Below are 21,609 nucleotides of genomic sequence, written 5' to 3' on the forward strand. Positions count from 1 at the left end.
TGAGACATCCCATGAAGGTCAGTTTAGGGCTGAGACATCCCATGAAGGTCAGTTTAGGGCTGAGACATCCTATGAAGGGACAAGGTCAGTTTAGGGCTGAGACATCCTATGAAGGTCAGTTTAGGGCTGAGACATCCCATGAAGGGACAAGGTCAGTTTAGGGCTGAGACATCCTATGAAGGTCAGTTTAGGGCTGAGACATCCTATGAAGGTCAGTTTAGGGCTGAGACATCCCATGAAGGGACAAGGTCAGTTTAGGGCTGAGACATCCTATGAAGGGACAAGGTCAGTTTAGGGCTGAGACATCCCATGAAGGGACAAGGTCAGTTTAGGGCCGAGACATCCCATGAAGGGACAAGGTCAGTTTAGGGCTGAGACATCCCATGAAGGGACAAGGTCAGTTTAGGGCTGAGACATCCCATGAAGGGACAAGGTCAGTTTAGGGCTGAGACATCCTATGAAGGTCAGTTTAGGGCTGAGACATCCTATGAAGGTCAGTTTAGGGCTGAGACATCCCATGAAGGGACAAGGTCAGTTTAGGGCTGAGACATCCTATGGGGCAAGGTCAGTTTAGGGCTGAGACATCCCATGAAGGTCAGTTTAGGGCTGAGACATCCCATGAAGGGACAAGGTGAGTTTAGGGCTGAGACATCCCATGAAGGGACAAGGTCAGTTTAGGGCTGAGACATCCCATGAAGGGACAAGGTCAGTTTAGGGCTGAGACATCCCATGAAGGGACAAGGTCAGTTTAGGGCTGAGACATCCCATGAAGGGACAAGGTCAGTTTAGGGCTGAGACATCCTATGAAGGTCAGTTTAGGGCTGAGACATCCCATGAAGGGACAAGGTCAGTTTAGGGCTGAGACATCCCATGAAGGGACAAGGTCAGTTTAGGGCTGAGACATCCCATGAAGGGACAAGGTCAGTTTAGGGCTGAGACATCCCATGAAGGGACAAGGTCAGTTTAGGGCTGAGACATCCCATGAAGGGACAAGGTCAGTTTAGGGCTGAGACATCCTATGAAGTTCAGTTTAGGGCTGAGACATCCTATGAAGGTCAGTTTAGGGCTGAGACATCCCATGAAGGTCAGTTTAGGGCTGAGACATCCCATGAAGGTCAGTTTAGGGCTGAGACATCCTATGAAGGGACAAGGTCAGTTTAGGGCTGAGACATCCTATGAAGGTCAGTTTAGGGCTGAGACATCCCATGAAGGGACAAGGTCAGTTTAGGGCTGAGACATCCTATGAAGGTCAGTTTAGGGCTGAGACATCCTATGAAGGTCAGTTTAGGGCTGAGACATCCCATGATAGGGAAAAGGTCAGTTTAGGGCTGAGACATCCTATGAAGGGACAAGGTCAGTTTAGGGCTGAGACATCCCATGAAGGGACAAGGTCAGTTTAGGGCCGAGACATCCCATGAAGGGACAAGGTCAGTTTAGGGCTGAGACATCCCATGAAGGGACAAGGTCAGTTTAGGGCTGAGACATCCCATGAAGGGACAAGGTCAGTTTAGGGCTGAGACATCCCATGAAGGGACAAGGTCAGTTTAGGGCCGAGACATCCCATGAAGGGACAAGGTCAGTTTAGGGCTGAGACATCCCATGAAGGGACAAGGTCAGTTTAGGGCTGAGACATCCCATGAAGGGACAAGGTCAGTTTAGGGTTGAGACATCCCATGAAGGGACAAGGTCAGTTTAGGGCTGAGACATCCTATGAAGGTCAGTTTAGGGCTGAGACATCCCATGAAGGGACAAGGTCAGTTTAGGGCTGAGACATCCTATGAAGGTCAGTTTAGGGCTGAGACATCCCATGAAGGGACAAGGTCAGTTTAGGGCTGAGACATCCCATGAAGGGACAAGGTCAGTTTAGGGCTGAGACATCCTATGAAGGTCAGTTTAGGGCTGAGACATCCCATGAAGGGACAAGGTCAGTTTAGGGCTGAGACATCCCATGAAGGGACAAGGTCAGTTTAGGGCTGAGACATCCTATGAAGGTCAGTTTAGGGCTGAGACATCCTATGAAGGTCAGTTTAGGGCTGAGACATCCCATGAAGGTCATTTTAGGGCTGAGACATCCTATGAAGGGACAAGGTCAGTTTAGGGCTGAGACATCCCATGAAGGGACAAGGTCAGTTTAGGGCTGAGACATCCCATGAAGGGACAAGGTCAGTTTAGGGCTGAGACATCCCATGAAGGGACAAGGTCAGTTTATGGCTGAGACATTCCATGAAGGGACAAGGTCAGTTTAGGGCTGAGACATCCCATGAAGGGACAAGGTCAGTTTAGGGCCGAGACATCCCATGAAGGGACAAGGTCAGTTTAGGGCCGAGACATCCCATGAAGGGACAAGGTCAGTTTAGGGCTGAGACATCCTATGAAGGTCAGTTTAGGGCTGAGACATCCTATGAAGGAACAAGGTCAGTTTAGGGCCGAGACATCCCATGAAGGAACAAGGTCAGTTTAGGGCTGAGACATCCCATGAAGGGACAAGGTCAGTTTAGGGCTGAGACATCCTATGAAGGTCAGTTTAGGGCTGAGACATCCCATGAAGGGACAAGGTCAGTTTAGGGCCGAGACATCCCATGAAGGGACAAGGTCAGTTTAGGGCCGAGACATCCCATGAAGGGACAAGGTCAGTTTAGGGCTGAGACATCCTATGAAGGTCAGTTTAGGGCTGAGACATCCCATGAAGGGACAAGGTCAGTTTAGGGCTGAGACATCCTATGAAGGTCAGTTTAGGGTTGAGACATCCCATGAAGGGACAAGGTCAGTTTAGGGCTGAGACATCCTATGAAGGTCAGTTTAGGGCTGAGACATCCCATGAAGGGACAAGGTCAGTTTAGGGCTGAGACATCCTATGAAGGTCAGTTTAGGGCTGAGACATCCCATGAAGGGACAAGGTCAGTTTAGGGCTGAGACATCCTATGAAGGTCAGTTTAGGGCTGAGACATCCCATGAAGGGACAAGGTCAGTTTAGGGCTGAGACATCCCATGAAGGGACAAGGTCAGTTTAGGGCTGAGACATCCCATGAAGGTCAGTTTAGGGCTGAGACATCCTATGAAGGTCAGTTTAGGGCTGAGACATCCCATGAAGGGACAAGGTCAGTTTAGGGCTGAGACATCCTATGAAGGTCAGTTTAGGGCCGAGACATCCCATGAAGGGACAAGGTCAGTTTAGGGCTGAGACATCCCATGAAGGGACAAGGTCAGTTTAGGGCCGAGACATCCCATGAAGGGACAAGGTCAGTTTAGGGCCGAGACATCCCATGAAGGGACAAGGTCAGTTTAGGGCTGAGACATCCTATGAAGGGACAAGGTCAGTTTAGGGCTGAGACATCCTATGAAGGGACAAGGTCAGTTTAGGGCTGAGACATCCCATGAAGGGACAAGGTCAGTTTAGGGCTGAGACATCCCATGAAGGGACAAGGTCAGTTTAGGGCCGAGACATCCCATGAAGGGACAAGGTCAGTTTAGGGCTGAGACATCCTATGAAGGGACAAGGTCAGTTTAGGGCTGAGACATCCCATGAAGGGACAAGGTCAGTTTAGGGCTGAGACATCCTATGAAGGTCAGTTTAGGGCTGAGACATCCCATGAAGGGACAAGGTCAGTTTAGGGCTGAGACATCCTATGAAGGTCAGTTTAGGGCTGAGACATCCCATGAAGGGACAAGGTCAGTTTAGGGCTGAGACATCCCATGAAGGGACAAGGTCAGTTTAGGGCTGAGACATCCTATGAAGGTCAGTTTAGGGCTGAGACATCCTATGAAGGTCAGTTTAGGGCTGAGACATCCCATGAAGGTCAGTTTAGGGCTGAGACATCCTATGAAGGGACAAGGTCAGTTTAGGGCTGAGACATCCTATGAAGGTCAGTTTAGGGCTGAGACATCCCATGAAGGTCAGTTTAGGGCTGAGACATCCCATGAAGGGACAAGGTGAGTTTAGGGCTGAGACATCCCATGAAGGGACAAGGTCAGTTTAGGGCTGAGACATCCCATGAAGGGACAAGGTCAGTTTAGGGCTGAGACATCCCATGAAGGGACAAGGTCAGTTTAGGGCTGAGACATCCTATGAAGGTCAGTTTAGGGCTGAGACATCCCATGAAGGTCAGTTTAGGGCTGAGACATCCCATGAAGGGACAAGGTGAGTTTAGGGCTGAGACATCCCATGAAGGGACAAGGTCAGTTTAGGGCTGAGACATCCCATGAAGGGACAAGGTCAGTTTAGGGCTGAGACATCCCATGAAGGGACAAGGTCAGTTTAGGGCTGAGACATCCTATGAAGGTCAGTTTAGGGCTGAGACATCCCATGAAGGGACAAGGTCAGTTTAGGGCTGAGACATCCCATGAAGGGACAAGGTCAGTTTAGGGCGGAGACATCCCATGAAGGGACAAGGTCAGTTTAGGGCTGAGACATCCCATGAAGGGACAAGGTCAGTTTAGGGCTGAGACATCCCATGAAGGGACAAGGTCAGTTTAGGGCTGAGACATCCTATGAAGTTCAGTTTAGGGCTGAGACATCCTATGAAGGTCAGTTTAGGGCTGAGACATCCCATGAAGGTCAGTTTAGGGCTGAGACATCCCATGAAGGTCAGTTTAGGGCTGAGACATCCTATGAAGGGACAAGGTCAGTTTAGGGCTGAGACATCCTATGAAGGTCAGTTTAGGGCTGAGACATCCCATGAAGGGACAAGGTCAGTTTAGGGCTGAGACATCCTATGAAGGTCAGTTTAGGGCTGAGACATCCTATGAAGGTCAGTTTAGGGCTGAGACATCCCATGAAGGGACAAGGTCAGTTTAGGGCTGAGACATCCTATGAAGGGACAAGGTCAGTTTAGGGCTGAGACATCCCATGAAGGGACAAGGTCAGTTTAGGGCCGAGACATCCCATGAAGGGACAAGGTCAGTTTAGGGCTGAGACATCCCATGAAGGGACAAGGTCAGTTTAGGGCTGAGACATCCCATGAAGGGACAAGGTCAGTTTAGGGCTGAGACATCCCATGAAGGGACAAGGTCAGTTTAGGGCCGAGACATCCCATGAAGGGACAAGGTCAGTTTAGGGCTGAGACATCCCATGAAGGGACAAGGTCAGTTTAGGGTTGAGACATCCCATGAAGGGACAAGGTCAGTTTAGGGCTGAGACATCCTATGAAGGTCAGTTTAGGGCTGAGACATCCCATGAAGGGACAAGGTCAGTTTAGGGCTGAGACATCCTATGAAGGTCAGTTTAGGGCTGAGACATCCCATGAAGGGACAAGGTCAGTTTAGGGCTGAGACATCCCATGAAGGGACAAGGTCAGTTTAGGGCTGAGACATCCTATGAAGGTCAGTTTAGGGCTGAGACATCCCATGAAGGGACAAGGTCAGTTTAGGGCTGAGACATCCCATGAAGGGACAAGGTCAGTTTAGGGCTGAGACATCCTATGAAGGTCAGTTTAGGGCTGAGACATCCTATGAAGGTCAGTTTAGGGCTGAGACATCCCATGAAGGTCAGTTTAGGGCTGAGACATCCTATTAAGGGACAAGGTCAGTTTAGGGCTGAGACATCCTATGAAGGTCAGTTTAGGGCTGAGACATCCCATGAAGGTCAGTTTAGGGCTGAGACATCCCATGAAGGTCAGTTTAGGGCTGAGACATCCCATGAAGGGACAAGGTCAGTTTAGGGCTGAGACATCCTATGAAGGTCAGTTTAGGGCTGAGACATCCCATGAAGGGACAAGGTCAGTTTAGGGCTGAGACATCCTATGAAGGGACAAGGTCAGTTTAGGGCTGAGACATCCCATGAAGGGACAAGGTCAGTTTAGGGCTGAGACATCCCATGAAGGGACAAGGTCAGTTTAGGGCTGAGACATCCCATGAAGGGACAAGGTCAGTTTAGGGCCGAGACATCCCATGAAGGGACAAGGTCAGTTTAGGGCTGAGACATCCTATGAAGGGACAAGGTCAGTTTAGGGCTGAGACATCCCATGAAGGGACAAGGTCAGTTTAGGGCTGAGACATCCTATGAAGGTCAGTTTAGGGCTGAGACATCCCATGAAGGGACAAGGTCAGTTTAGGGCTGAGACATCCTATGAAGGTCAGTTTAGGGCTGAGACATCCCATGAAGGGACAAGGTCAGTTTAGGGCTGAGACATCCCATGAAGGGACAAGGTCAGTTTAGGGCTGAGACATCCTATGAAGGTCAGTTTAGGGCTGAGACATCCTATGAAGGTCAGTTTAGGGCTGAGACATCCCATGAAGGTCAGTTTAGGGCTGAGACATCCTATGAAGGGACAAGGTCAGTTTAGGGCTGAGACATCCTATGAAGGTCAGTTTAGGGCTGAGACATCCCATGAAGGTCAGTTTAGGGCTGAGACATCCCATGAAGGGACAAGGTGAGTTTAGGGCTGAGACATCCCATGAAGGGACAAGGTCAGTTTAGGGCTGAGACATCCCATGAAGGGACAAGGTCAGTTTAGGGCTGAGACATCCTATGAAGGTCAGTTTAGGGCTGAGACATCCCATGAAGGTCAGTTTAGGGCTGAGACATCCCATGAAGGGACAAGGTGAGTTTAGGGCTGAGACATCCCATGAAGGGACAAGGTCAGTTTAGGGCTGAGACATCCTATGAAGGTCAGTTTAGGGCTGAGACATCCCATGAAGGTCAGTTTAGGGCTGAGACATCCCATGAAGGGACAAGGTGAGTTTAGGGCTGAGACATCCCATGAAGGGACAAGGTCAGTTTAGGGCTGAGACATCCCATGAAGGGACAAGGTCAGTTTAGGGCTGAGACATCCTATGAAGGTCAGTTTAGGGCTGAGACATCCCATGAAGGGACAAGGTCAGTTTAGGGCTGAGACATCCCATGAAGGGACAAGGTCAGTTTAGGGCGGAGACATCCCATGAAGGGACAAGGTCAGTTTAGGGCTGAGACATCCCATGAAGGGACAAGGTCAGTTTAGGGCGGAGACATCCCATGAAGGGACAAGGTCAGTTTAGGGCTGAGACATCCCATGAAGGGACAAGGTCAGTTTAGGGCTGAGACATCCCATGAAGGGACAAGGTCAGTTTAGGGCTGAGACATCCTATGAAGTTCAGTTTAGGGCTGAGACATCCTATGAAGGTCAGTTTAGGGCTGAGACATCCCATGAAGGTCAGTTTAGGGCTGAGACATCCCATGAAGGTCAGTTTAGGGCTGAGACATCCTATGAAGGGACAAGGTCAGTTTAGGGCTGAGACATCCTATGAAGGTCAGTTTAGGGCTGAGACATCCCATGAAGGGACAAGGTCAGTTTAGGGCTGAGACATCCTATGAAGGTCAGTTTAGGGCTGAGACATCCTATGAAGGTCAGTTTAGGGCTGAGACATCCCATGAAGGGACAAGGTCAGTTTAGGGCTGAGACATCCTATGAAGGGACAAGGTCAGTTTAGGGCTGAGACATCCCATGAAGGGACAAGGTCAGTTTAGGGCCGAGACATCCCATGAAGGGACAAGGTCAGTTTAGGGCTGAGACATCCCATGAAGGGACAAGGTCAGTTTAGGGCTGAGACATCCCATGAAGGGACAAGGTCAGTTTAGGGCTGAGACATCCCATGAAGGGACAAGGTCAGTTTAGGGCCGAGACATCCCATGAAGGGACAAGGTCAGTTTAGGGCTGAGACATCCCATGAAGGGACAAGGTCAGTTTAGGGTTGAGACATCCCATGAAGGGACAAGGTCAGTTTAGGGCTGAGACATCCTATGAAGGTCAGTTTAGGGCTGAGACATCCCATGAAGGGACAAGGTCAGTTTAGGGCTGAGACATCCTATGAAGGTCAGTTTAGGGCTGAGACATCCCATGAAGGGACAAGGTCAGTTTAGGGCTGAGACATCCCATGAAGGGACAAGGTCAGTTTAGGGCTGAGACATCCTATGAAGGTCAGTTTAGGGCTGAGACATCCCATGAAGGGACAAGGTCAGTTTAGGGCTGAGACATCCCATGAAGGGACAAGGTCAGTTTAGGGCTGAGACATCCTATGAAGGTCAGTTTAGGGCTGAGACATCCTATGAAGGTCAGTTTAGGGCTGAGACATCCCATGAAGGTCAGTTTAGGGCTGAGACATCCTATTAAGGGACAAGGTCAGTTTAGGGCTGAGACATCCTATGAAGGTCAGTTTAGGGCTGAGACATCCCATGAAGGTCAGTTTAGGGCTGAGACATCCCATGAAGGTCAGTTTAGGGCTGAGACATCCCATGAAGGGACAAGGTCAGTTTAGGGCTGAGACATCCTATGAAGGTCAGTTTAGGGCTGAGACATCCCATGAAGGGACAAGGTCAGTTTAGGGCTGAGACATCCTATGAAGGGACAAGGTCAGTTTAGGGCTGAGACATCCCATGAAGGGACAAGGTCAGTTTAGGGCTGAGACATCCTATGAAGGTCAGTTTAGGGCTGAGACATCCCATGAAGGTCAGTTTAGGGCTGAGACATCCCATGAAGGGACAAGGTCAGTTTAGGGCCGAGACATCCCATGAAGGGACAAGGTCAGTTTAGGGCTGAGACATCCCATGAAGGGACAAGGTCAGTTTAGGGCTGAGACATCCTATGAAGGTCAGTTTAGGGCTGAGACATCCCATGAAGGGACAAGGTCTTAATACCCACATGAGCAGACATTACATAAAATAGATTTTCCTCATTTCAATATGACCTGAATAAACAAAGGATAATAACCCCAAGAATAAGAATGAAAGAAACAACCCAATTCAACATGTTTTTTTTTTAAGTGAGAAATCTTTAAATTAATTTAATCAGCATTATTTACACAACAACCAACATGGACTACTCATACATGAGAGGAGTAGTACAGCCTGAATCCTACATCTGTTTGTGTTGTCTTGCCAAAACTCCCATGTAGGCTGGGTGCCAGTTGGTATCTGCTCGTCCTGCCATGAACAGAGCAGACAAAGACTGGCATGTAAGCTTGGTCCAAGCCAGACAGACTCCTGCTCTACGAGTCGATCTCCTGTTTCTGTAGCATGAGGCAGCTTGTTGTACAAGTACACCCCCCCTTGACAGTACGCCCCCTGAAACAGACTGGCACTCAGGCTAACTCCTATGGTCATGACTCAAAAGGATTTGGCAAAACAGCACAAACTGATCTGGTACACCAGGCTAGGGAGTAAGTAGGCTATAATATGACAGAAATCCCTTTAGACTAGATATCCCTATGTTAAAGGTAGAATACATGAAGAAAATTAACTAAATCACTAGCGACAGCTGGCACCCTATTCTCTGGTCAAAATAAGTGCACTATATTGGCAGTAATAGGGTGCCATTTGAACTAATAGTGTGCCATTTACACAGCCTTTATCAGTGCTCAATTCTTCTAGGGCTGGAATTCAGTCAAACTCGTTATGCCGATGTTTATGGCAGTGTCTTTGTTTACAAACTACTGTCCATGCATAGCCTTCTCATTGTGGAAAAACATGGAAGCACCCATTTGTGATGGGGATACTTCCTTGTGGTAGTAAATGATTACCACTGTTCAGGGATTATATTTGACCATGGGGGTAAAAGAGCTCCTGCATAAATACCACAATGAGTTTGATTGAAGGCCGAGGATCAGACTTTCCTGGACCCCTGTACGGAATTCTCTACTTTAAGCAGTCTCAGCTCTACACATATAGAACCACCCTTCACATTTCTAGTGTCAACGGTGAATTATAATTCTCCCAATTTTTTACAGATGAAACTTCCATGCAGCATCTGCATAGCAACTATTTGATCTCAGTTTCATGGGGATATGCAATTAGATCGTTATGCTATTATATTCAGTTTTCTAGTTAAATATAGGTTAAATAAAAATACATGTAGAATGCTATCATTGTGTTTTTGCAGACATTGATTCAGTTTTGATCTAACATTATTAAAAGAGCACCATTCGCTAGAACAGCCGGTTCCATACGAGCAGACTGTGTGTAAAGTAGAGAATCCCACACAATAGCAGAAGCTTCCGGACATTTAGCTGTCCAGAAGAGCAGTCCAGAAAAGTCAGATCCTCAGCCACTCCATTGATCTAATCACACCCCTATTTACACAATCACAGGTGAAGACTCAAAAGGAACTGAATCAATTCCCGACTGAATCAAATCTCCCACAATTCATGATTCACTGTCCTCTTCTGTTAGAAATCAAAATCCCAAAATGAAAAAAAAAAAATGTATGTAACAAGAAATCCACAAATTATTAGCCAACTATTCAAAGAAACAAAACAAAAAATGTTTGTCCTACTACTTTCCTTTTTATAAAACGTGTCAAATGGTACACTAAATAAAATAATATTTTACAACTTAACAGTAAAATCAGTTTTGTTTGAGGTAATTACATCATAGTTACTGTACTTGTATAAAGTAAAAAATAAACAAAATAGATTTCATTTTTTTTGCCTAAAAACACAACCAACCAACAAACCAAAAAGTGTTTTGCCTTGTTGTTCATTTCACTCTTGGCTTTGTTTTTAAACTTTTTCACCTCATTGAGGCCAAAGTCTTCCGAAGTGACGCATTCTGGGGTAGCATTAGGGAGCGAAAAGGTAGTGCCTGAAAGGTTTAAATATCAAGAGACCTCATTTTTAGCCCACCATCACCACCATCTTTCAATAGATGTTCAGCAACAAGCCCTTTAAGTTCTCTCTCTTGTATGGTCTTTCCATATCCAGTGGTGACTGTTTTCAACAAGAGTTATCCTACCCAAAGGGTCTTGACCAGAAGGAGCATACATACTGTATCAACCAATCAGGACCTTTTCTTTCCGACACAACCAATTGGTTGCCTTCTTTCCCCTTCCACAACCACCGGAATCCATCATTCCCCCTGCCCCAGCAAATCGGGTGCTTTCTTTCCCCACACCACAACCAATCGGGTGCTTCCTTTCTCCTGCCACAACCAATCAGGTGCTTTCTTTCCCTTTACCCCTCGCCACAGATGTCACACAGAGGAACAATGACAAAGACAAAGTTATAGTTTGGGTACATACAAAACATCCACCTGAGGTTGAACTTCAGACGGTCAAAGGCACAGAACTGGACCTGACCAGCGTTCTCCAGAACACTGGATATGCCCTGTAAAGAGTCACTAAACAATTCCGGACTTTTCCCAACAATCTCAAAATCTATGGTGATTCTTGTCCAAAGAACTCTGTCTGAGAATACATTGCCCACATTGTGATCCCTTGAAACGTTCTAAATGATTCTGGACTTCCACCGATCTGATCCCACCTCTGGACATTGCTCTTGTCAAAAGAACTTCTCCTGTCCACAGCTTTTCTTTGTAGATTATTTCTGAACCTACTCTGTGGGAGTCCAAAAACCTTCAGCAAATTTGAGCTAAACCATTTTGCTACGTGGATTGGGATCAAGAGGGTCGATGGCAAATGTTTACGTTTATGCCAAAAGGAGTTTGACCGTTTAAGGTAACAGGTTGTAAAGGTTCTGAAGTTGGAAGTTTGCAAAATGAGAGTTGGGTTGAGGCAGAACCACTGGTCACTATTATTGGACTGAGTGGACCTAGCCTGGTGCCAGATCTGTTTGTGCCGTCTTACCAACACATACGGTAATTGTAATGCATGACTAAGACCATATGAGTCACTTTAATAAATGTTTACATCCTGCTTTACTCATCTCATATGTATATACTGTATTCTAGTCAATGCCACTGACATTGCTCGTCCTAATATTTATATATTTCTTAATTCCATTCTTTTACTTTTAGATGTGTGTGTATTGTTAGATAGTACTGCACTGTTGGAGCTAGAAACACAAGCATTACGCTACACCCGCAATAACATCTGCTAAATATGTTTCTGTGACCAATAAAAAATAAATAAAGGGTTATTTTGAGTCGGCAAGACGGTACAATCAGATTTGGGACAAGGCTAGAGTGGATCACGATATGAGATAAAACTCTCAGCACCTCTCATAGGAACCAATACAGCTGACTGTGTCCCATCTCTCCCTAGACCTTCTACAGTACAATACAGAGGGATACTTGGCCTACTGGACATCATACACTGGAATACAATCAACCCCGATTAAAATGCTACAATTTGGGACTTATGAACATAGAACTGATTTATACTATTTCTGTGGTTATGAATGCTAAATAATTTATGTGAGTTGGGACGGGGGAATTGCAGTGGACTTGGTGTGCACTTACCCAACTGTGCACTTATCAAGAGTCGACTAGTTACTCAAGCTCCCTGTCCAAACTTAACTGAATGATTGGACTGGTATTGCTTATGTTGGGACATAGTACAGCTACACAATGATTGAAGGGAAACTAGTCATATATACACTTCTAGTCAAATTTTCATTCCCGTCTCCCATTCCCTCCCTGGTCATGGAGAGGAGTGCAGTGTATTGGTCCTAGAGGAGCAGGGGCTACGATCCCATTCTCTACCCTTCCCCTGAAGTGTGCACTCATACACTCCCCCTCATAGATTTAAAAGGAAGGGACTGGTGTGAGGAATACAGTGGAAACTCCATCCAGCCATGCTTGCACCAATACAATGCATAAGCATGAAGGGGAGTGACTGAATGCACACTTCTGGGTGAATTGGAATGCAGCCAGTGAGTTTTAACCCTTTACACTTGACCTTTAGTATTGTTTATCTACAAAATATGTTTTATTTTATATTAAGGCTTCTTTGTTTTTGTGGAAAAAAACAAATATTCTATTAAAGTTGTGAAAAGGCTGTACTGTGACATGTTGCACTGTAACATGTTGCATAATCACCACGGTTACGTCTATTCCATGTTATGTATTGACTTCATTATTACTTTAAACGTTATGTACAAAAAAAGTCTTCCTGTGTCAGGGTCAAACCCATTTCAGGAAGTGAATTGAAATTCAGAAATTCCAAAGAACTGAACATTCTGAAATCCTGCAGAACTGAAAAATCTTCATTAGGAAAAAATGTCACTTTTTAACTCTCAAATTTGGAACTTCAATTAATCTCCTATGATTCATTAACTGAACTGACATGTAATCAACATGACCCCGGAGAGTGTGCATACACGTGTGTTGTGTACGTCGGAGTGTGTGTGACAACCCCACTCAGAAGGGGGTGTGCAGGTGTGTGACGTGCTGCGTGGGAGAGGCCGCGTTGGGGGTGGAGCTATTTGATAGGTGGGAGGAGTTAGGGGAGGAGTCAGAGAGCTGCAGTTCCTCTAGTTTCTTCAGGTATTCATCTCTCAGGGCTAACAGCTCTATGTAACGCTGTTCCACTGGACTCTGCTGCTGGAGAGTAGAGCAGGGTAGGATAGAGCAGAGTAGAATAAACATAGAAAATAACAGAATAGAGTAGAATATAAATAGGAATCACCACCACCAGGGGGAGGCAGAGAGAGGGAGGAGACAGGAGGAGACAGGAGAAGGAGGGAGAGGAAGCAAAGGGGTGAGAGGATGGGGAGAGAGGGAAAAAAAATACGGTTAATTATATGCAAACAACGCAAACAGATAAGCATATAAACAATCACAGAGGTAGAGACTCAAGAGACACACTGTGAAAACATGAATATTCATTATTGATGCCTAGAGTGTTTTAAATGGGAGCAGCAAGCTGGTCTGATGCCAACACACAATACTGTTTATTTGTTTATTAGGATCCCCAGTAGTGTTTGCCGAAGCAGCAGTTATTCACAAAAAACACAGGACATGATAACACTGATACACTGATGGACAAGGACAGTCAAACAAATTAAAAATACAACGATATACAAACAATACAAAATATAACACAACTACAAAAATTGGGTGTGTTAGTGTCCCCTCACAGTGGCATGAGATGTCCAATCTTTTTATAAAAGGTAATGTTACTGTTTGCTCAGTAAAAAGAGATGGAAGGGAGTTCCATGCGATCGTGGCTCTGTATAATACTGTGCGGTGCTGTCAATTTGTTTTGGACTTGGGGACTGTGAAGAGACCCCCGATGGCATGTCTTGTGGGGTATGTATGGGTGTCTGAGCTGAATGTTATTTGATTATACAGACAATCTGGAATTTTCATTATAGTAATGCTTGTCATAAAAACTAGAAGAGATACAGTTAATCTCTCCTCAACCAGGAAAGACTGGAATGCATGTTGTTGATGTTAGTTCTGTGTGCAGTTACGGGAAAGGCATTCTGCTTAGTTTTCAGCCAGCTGCACCATATTACTGGACAGTAATGAAGATGGGACAAGAGCACAGCTGATGTGTCAAAAACACAGAACATATTTTAATAAACAGACATACCTCTCCCCATCTTCACAACACCTTCAGCTTCCTTAACTCTCAATGGTCACACCTTTTATACACAACTCCAGAGAATGTTTTGAACCAAATACAATGCTTTTAGTTGTAGATGTATTTAAGACCAGTTTATTATAAAATTCACCCATTCTGATACTGACTAACTTCTTATTTAGAATTTGTGTAGGCTCATTGGCTTTGGGTGCTGACCAGGATTTCCATTAGCCAGAAATTGCCAACTTTTGAACGTGAAAAAAAAATGTTAAAGCCGATAAATAAATAAAAAACTTGCCGGCCAAAATGCCAGGGAGATACATTTAAAAATATATATTTTTATTCATTGATGGAAATACATTTGACCGCCATGCTTATCGGTCTATAGGTCAATTTGTATAATTTTGAGGAATTAAAATGGCCCGTGTGTATTTTCGTTAGTCATCATGTATCTTATTTATCCAACACAACTATCACACAACATACAGAGTATTTTGAGTGCGATTTCTCCTGCAGTTCCTGAGCTGGTTGCTGCTGGAGTAAAACATGTGCTTTTATCAGCTCATTATTTGCGCAACAATTGTAAATGCCATCACGTCTTAAAAACTGTTTTGGTGCACGATTAAAAAGAGCTACTATTTATATTTCTCAATTGGTAATTGAAGCGCGCCTCCCAAGTGCAGGCAACCAGCTATCAGTCTATCACCCACCACTGAATGTGCACAGGAGGCAGTATGCATTTTGAAAACATACTTTGTTTGAAACCGGAAAATGCCATTTCATATTATTTGAAACTGGAAAATGCCAATTTAATATCATGAGGCATGTCTTACCTTGCTTCAAAAGTAGCCTATAGGCCAAATCTGACCATGGAAATGTGGAGGCAATTACTTTGCATGAGTTTCTTGTTTGGGGAAGCTTACAATTTATTCTACAATTTCAATAATAACATTTTCATTTCTCAAAATTATTTTCATGTTGTTAATCATAAGAAATAAAATGATAAAATCTAAAAGTTAAAGGTCCCCTAATGCGAGATCACCAGCCTCTGACATATGGACACATTGATACAGCATGATGCATTGGCGGCTGAAGAAATGAGTGCATGGAACTCACAGCCTATAGGCCAATGCAGTAGTAGACCTATGGACACATTGCTCTTTCCCAACGATGATTGGTGATTATCAAGAGGGGGAGATTGTTGGAAAGATTTTTCTAAATAGCTTACTGTAAGGAACTATAGTTTGAATATATTATCATTCTCAGATGTAAAAAAATGAAATAAAAATAAAACTTTCCTTCATTTCGCACAGCAGGTCATGTACTTCTATGCATGCTCAGGTGCTCCCTCAACATTATCAGGACAGAGAAACCAGACATGCTCAGGTGCTCCCTCAACATTATCAGGACAGAGAAACCAGACATGCTCAGGTGAGCGCTCCCTCAACATTATCAGGACAGAGAAACCAGACATGCTCAGGTGAGCGCTCCCTCAACATTATCAGGACAGAGAAACCAGACATGCTCAGGTGAGCGCTCCCTCAACATTATCAGGACAGAGAAACCAGACATGCTCAGGTGAGCGCTCCCTCAACATTATCAGGACAGAGAAACCAGACATGCTCAGGTGAGCGCTCCCTCAACATTATCAGGACAGAGAAACCAGACATGCTCAGGTGCGCGCTCCCTCAACATTATCAGGACAGAGAAACCAGACATGCTCATGTGCGCGCGCTCCCTCAACATTATCAGGACAGAGAAACCAGACATGCTCAGGTGAGCGCTCCCTCAACATTATCAGGACAGAGAAACCAGACATGCTCAGGTGAGCGCTCCCTCAACATTATCAGGACAGAGAAACCAGACATGCTCAGGTGAGCGCTCCCTCAACATTATCAGGACAGAGAAACCAGACATGCTCAGGTGCGCGCTCCCTCAACATTATCAGGACAGAGAAACCAGACATGCTCAGGTGCTCGCTCCCTCAACATTATCAGGATAGAGAAACCAGACATGCTCATTGCTCACATGGAGCCCTCCAAACAAAAGACCATGAAAACATTTACAAATCTCCTACATGATGGTTATGAAATAAACCAAAACTTGTTTCTCACAAGTGTAGGAGGTTTTGAACTCCACAAACAACGTTTCCACTCCAAGACTGAGAACAGTAGATGACTAATTAATATATGCATTAACAGAAATTAATATAACCAAATGTGACCGACCGTCTCGATATTACATAGCAAAATTTGAAATTGGTGTTTTTTTACATTGGATAAAAGTAGAGACTCGGAGGTAGAAAATGTTATATCAGACACTACAGTTGAGGAACAATGGGAAAGTAATTCTGCTTTGAAAGTTAATAAACTTCCAGAATGCCATACCTCACATTTGAGAAAATGGCCCTCGAATATTTGGTAAACCTACTGGAAAGCTCTTCGTCTACACCCATTCAGCATTGTTCACACACTCTTAAGCCTTAGCCCCACCCATCTCTTTAAGGATTCACATGTGAGGCTATGTACTAAACATCCAAAGACTTCAAGACTAAAGGCTGGTTTATACTACGGGTGTGTCCGTAAATTTAATCTGGCGTGCCAGAGCATGCTCCTAAACTCAGAGTTGTCAGATTGTCAGAGTGCACACTGGACGCTCTGGCCAAGGAGTAGGGTTGATCCCAGCGTTCTGACCTATTAACAGCAGTCAAGCACCCAAACTAACTGGCTAACATTGGCTAGCTACTTCCAGACACAAATGAGAGAACAGCTCACTAACCATTTTACTCTCCATAGCAGAGCTGGTTAGGCTGTTTTCATGTTATCCAGAGTGTTGGTGACTGCAACTGTGCTGCTGGCAAAACATTTATTATGCTTTTTTACATTATGTCACTGGCCATATTCAACGGGTGTTGAGCGTTAGTAAATTTGTCAATTATTCTGTGCTTTGGCACACTCAGAGGAGAGTGCTCTGAAATCAGAGTAGATAGCCAGCTACGTCTATCAACAGTTGTCACAGTGACATTCTATTGAAATGGTTACTTGCATAGTGGAGTCTTTTGTTAAGACATGTAGCTAGCTAACTAAACAATTAACCATAATCCCAACTCATGATGTTACTACCCTGCATGAATCTGCAGGTAACTAACCAACCAGGTTCAATGATAGCTAGCTATAACTAGCAATGCAAATGGCTCTGAGATACGAATAATGTTACTACACATGTAACGTTAGCTAGCTAGCTAGCACATGGTACTCGGAAAGTATTCAAAGCTCTGGACTTTTTCCAAATGTTGTTACGTTAGCTTTATTCTCAAATTGATTTTTTTTTTTTTTTTTTTAAAACATCCTCATCAATCCACACTCAATACCCCATATTGACAAAGCAAATACAGGTTTAGAATTCTTTTGTAAATGTATTAAAAATAAAAAAACAGAAATAAAATATTTACATAAGTCATCAGACCCTTTGCTATGCAACTTGAAATTGTGCTCAGGTCCATCCTGTTTCCATTGATCATCCTTGAGATGCATCTACAACTTGATTGGAATCCACCTGTGGTAAATTCAACTGATTGGACATGACTTCGAAAGGCACGCACACCTGTCTATATAAGGTCCTACAGTTGACAGGAATTTTCAGTCTATGGACAAAGGAATTGTCCGTAGAGTTCCGAGACAGGATTGTGTCGAGGCACAGATCTAGGGAAGGGCACCAAAACGTTTCTGCAGCATTGAAGGTCCCCAAGAACACAGCGGCCTCCATTCTTAAATGGAATATGTTTGTAACCACCGAGACTCTTCCTAGAGTTGGCCGCCCGACAAACTGAGCAATCAGGGGAGAAGGGCGTTGGTCAGGGAGGTGACTTGAACCCGATTGAACATCTTTGGAGAGACCTGAAAATAGCTGTGCAGCAACGCTTCCCATCCAACCTGACAGAGTTTGAGAGGATCTGCAGAGAAGAACGGAAGAAACTCCCCAAATACAGGTTTGCCAAGCTTGTAGCGTCATATCCAAGAAGACTCAAGGCTGTAATCACTGCCTAATGTGCTTCAACAAAGTACTGAGTCAAGGGTCTAAATACTAACATAAATGTGATATTTCAGTTTATTATTTTTACTACATTTGCAACAATACCTAAAAACCAGTTTGCCTTGTCATTATGGGGTATCGTGTGTATATAGACAAGAAAGTCTTTTTTTTCAGAATAAAGCTGTAACGAAAAATGTGGAAAAAGTCAAGTTGGCTGAATACTTTCCGAATGCACAGTCTGTAATAGGGAATTGATAAAGTATCTAGCAGAGATTCCTCTGTCACATATGGAACTGAATTGCATTTTGGGAATGTTTGAAAATGCTGTTTTATTGACTGCTTTATTTCATGAGTTACATGTTCTGTTAAGATGCATTACCACGATCATCTCCTTCGTTTTGTTGACGTTGAGAGGTTGTTTTCCTGACACCAGTCTAAATGTGATCTTGGTCATTCTGAACACCGTGGGTCGACACCCTAATGGGATATGCACCCGGTACATTTCTCAAATGGCTGGTAAATTAAAATCTTCCCGGTCATGTTGTCCGGCGCCACATTTTCCTAACAGAAACCCTGGTGCTGACATGTAGTGTGGAATCATCTGCATACATGTTCATGCTGTGAGTAAGACCAGTGGCAAATCATTTCTAAAAATAGAGAAGAGTAACAGACCAAGGCAACTACCCTGAAGGACCCCCGCACGGTACATATCTGATGTTATACAACTGGTGGGTCTAATCCTGAATGCTGATTGGTTAAAACTGCATTCCAACCGGTGTCTATTCCACAAGTTACCACCGGCTAAATCTATGACGTAAAAATGCCTATTTACTCTGTTCCATCTGACTGCGTAATCCACTGTCTCATCAGCCCAGCCAGGGAATTTATAAACTTCATCTCCGCTATAAAAAGCATCTAGACATTATGTCACATATCTGATGCTAGAGAAGCTTCCATTGAAGAATACTATTAGCTATAGAGTTCTATTGGTTAAATAACTCTCCAACCATGTGATGGCAGGTGATTTAAAGCCATAGCAAGTGAGTTTCAACAATAGCGATGTATGATCTATAACATCAAAGGCTGCACTGAAATCTAACAATACAGGTCCATTTATCATCTATTAGCCAATCATCAGTCATCTGTGGAGCAGATATGCAGTACAGGTTGAGTGCCATACTCCATATGCATGCTGAAAATCAGTAGTTAACTTGTTCTCTGAAAAATAGCATTGTATTTGGTCAAAACACAAATCCTCTCCATCAGTTCACTAAGAATAGGCAGTAAACTGATTGGGTGGCTGTTAGAGCAAAGGGTGCTTTACTATGTTCAGGTAGTGGAATTACTTTAGCTTCATTCCATGCCTGCAGACACACACACACACACACACACACACAGTCCTGTAGGCTTTGGTTAAAGACATAGCAAATGTCTCTGTGTTTGTGTGATTATGACAGGGAAAGAGGATTATCTGCTCCACTGACTCAGACCCTGTTGACAGGGAGAGGGATGTTTGGGCTGCAGGGGTGTGTGTGTGGCGCGGGGGGGGGGGGGGGTTTAATAGCGCTAGGGGGAAAGAGGGGTGTGTGTGTGTGTAAGAACAGGCAGCAAACAGACACCAACACTGCAAGTCATACAGGATGCCACGGCAACACTGCAGCCAAACCAACCAAACCCCAGAGGCAATACTTCACAAATCAGACTGATCACAAGCAACGTTCCCTCTAAGATGCACGCGGGCGCGTAGCCCCACCGGGACGGCCCCACAGAATAAAAATCAGCCCGTGCAGAGACGGGATTGAACTTCACTCAACTTTCTAGTTCTCCCCTTTAGTTAACACCAGTGCTTGACTTGGGCCGGCGCTGTCCGGAATGCCATACTGGCACTTCTAATTTTGGGGGAATTGCGCATCGGCTCATCTACAAAATTAAAGTAACCTATCGCTGTCCCAGAGTCACACAGAGGCAAAAAAGGTTGATCAAAGTGGAATGAAGGTAGGACCTTCATTTAATAGCAATGGAGAGTGGGCATTCATTTCCTGATTTGTCGAAGTTTATTTGCCACTAGGCTGTGAGTGGCAGTAGGCTGTGAGTGGCAGTAGGCTGTTGGAGATTGAACCAGATTGAAAACGTGCCAGCCTGAAAGGCATGATGCGCTGTTCCAAGTTGTCAAATGAGGGTTTGTAATTCATGAAAAGGTCATGGAAATTAGTTTCATAATTGTTGTTAATGTAAAAGCATACTTTTAAATATGATCAACCAATTTAAAAAAAAGAAACGACATATCAGCCATGATCGGAATGACCCTTCAGTGCATGTCTATGGTGCTGGGTGTGTGCCAGGGAATGACCCTTCAGTGCATGTCTATGGTGCTGGGTGTGTGCCAGGGAATGACCCTTCAGTGCATGTCTATGGTGCTGGGTGTGTGCCAGGGAATGACCCTTCAGTGCATGTCTATGGTGCTGGGTGTGTGCCAGGGAATGACCCTTCAGTGCATGTCTATGGTGCTGGGTGTGTGCCAGGGAATGACCCTTCAGTGCATGTCTATGGTGCTGGGTGTGTGCCAGGGAATGACCCTTCAGTGCATGTCTATGGTGCTGGGTGTGTGCCAGGGAATGACCCTTCAGTGCATGTCTATGGTGCTGGGTGTGTGCCAGGGAATGACCCTTCAGTGCATGTCTATGGTGCTGGGTGTGTGCCAGGGAATGACCCTTCAGTGCATGTCTATGGTGCTGGGTGTGTGCCAGGGAATGACCCTTCAGTGCATGTCTATGGTGCTGGGTGTGTGCCAGGGAGTGGGCCGTTGCCCGAGGAGAGAGAGCGCGACAATTCAGCATTAGGTATAATTAGGTATAAGGGCCTTTCCACCGGCACTGTAGAGCCTAAATATATCCGCACCGTTGGAAAGCTGGGATTCCCCTCTATTAAACACTAGCTATGTAATTGCGACAACATTCTAAATATTCTAAGAATAGCCTACTTGACAAATAACTTGCTGTGCATAGATCTTCCCTAAAACATGAATACCTTTCTTTTGAAGTAGCCTACCTTATCCATTTGATCCCTGATTTATTGAATGGGGGAATCATTTTATAAAGACAAAAGTATTTGGTAGTAAAGCTCTCCAGATGGAGGGTTGACCACAACAGTGCAGTTCTATGTGGGGGGCTAAGTGCCTTGATCAAGGGCTCAACGGCAGGAGGTGGTAGGTCTACATGGAATCAGACAGCAGCTTTACAATGTCAATAATTCATACTTTCTCATGTAGGCTACAATAATAGTCATGACAGTTTGGTTAAAAGTCATGGAAAATGTGTTTAACCCGTTAACAGTGAATTATCAGAGG

The 21,609-nt window shown here is 44.8% G+C and overlaps 1 protein-coding gene across 3 annotated transcripts in view; it reads right to left on the reverse strand.

Annotated features, from left to right (window-relative positions):
- Positions 1-10,397: 10,397 nt before the first annotated feature.
- Positions 10,398-21,609, reverse strand: part of LOC106577925 (myotubularin) — a 53,253-nt gene continuing 42,041 nt past the window's right edge. For 2 of the 3 annotated variants that reach the window (XM_045701547.2, XM_082965278.1), the window contains exon 16: positions 10,398-13,246. In XM_045701547.2, coding sequence (XP_045557503.1) covers positions 13,064-13,246 — 183 coding nt within the window. In that variant the 3' untranslated portion in view covers positions 10,398-13,063. The remainder of the gene's footprint in view (positions 13,247-21,609) is intronic. The other variant, XM_045701545.2, reaches the window with a different exon arrangement.

This window comes from Salmo salar, chromosome 18, assembly GCF_965601325.2.
Source record: "Salmo salar chromosome 18, fSalSal1, whole genome shotgun sequence".
Classification (NCBI taxonomy): domain Eukaryota; kingdom Metazoa; phylum Chordata; class Actinopteri; order Salmoniformes; family Salmonidae; genus Salmo; species Salmo salar.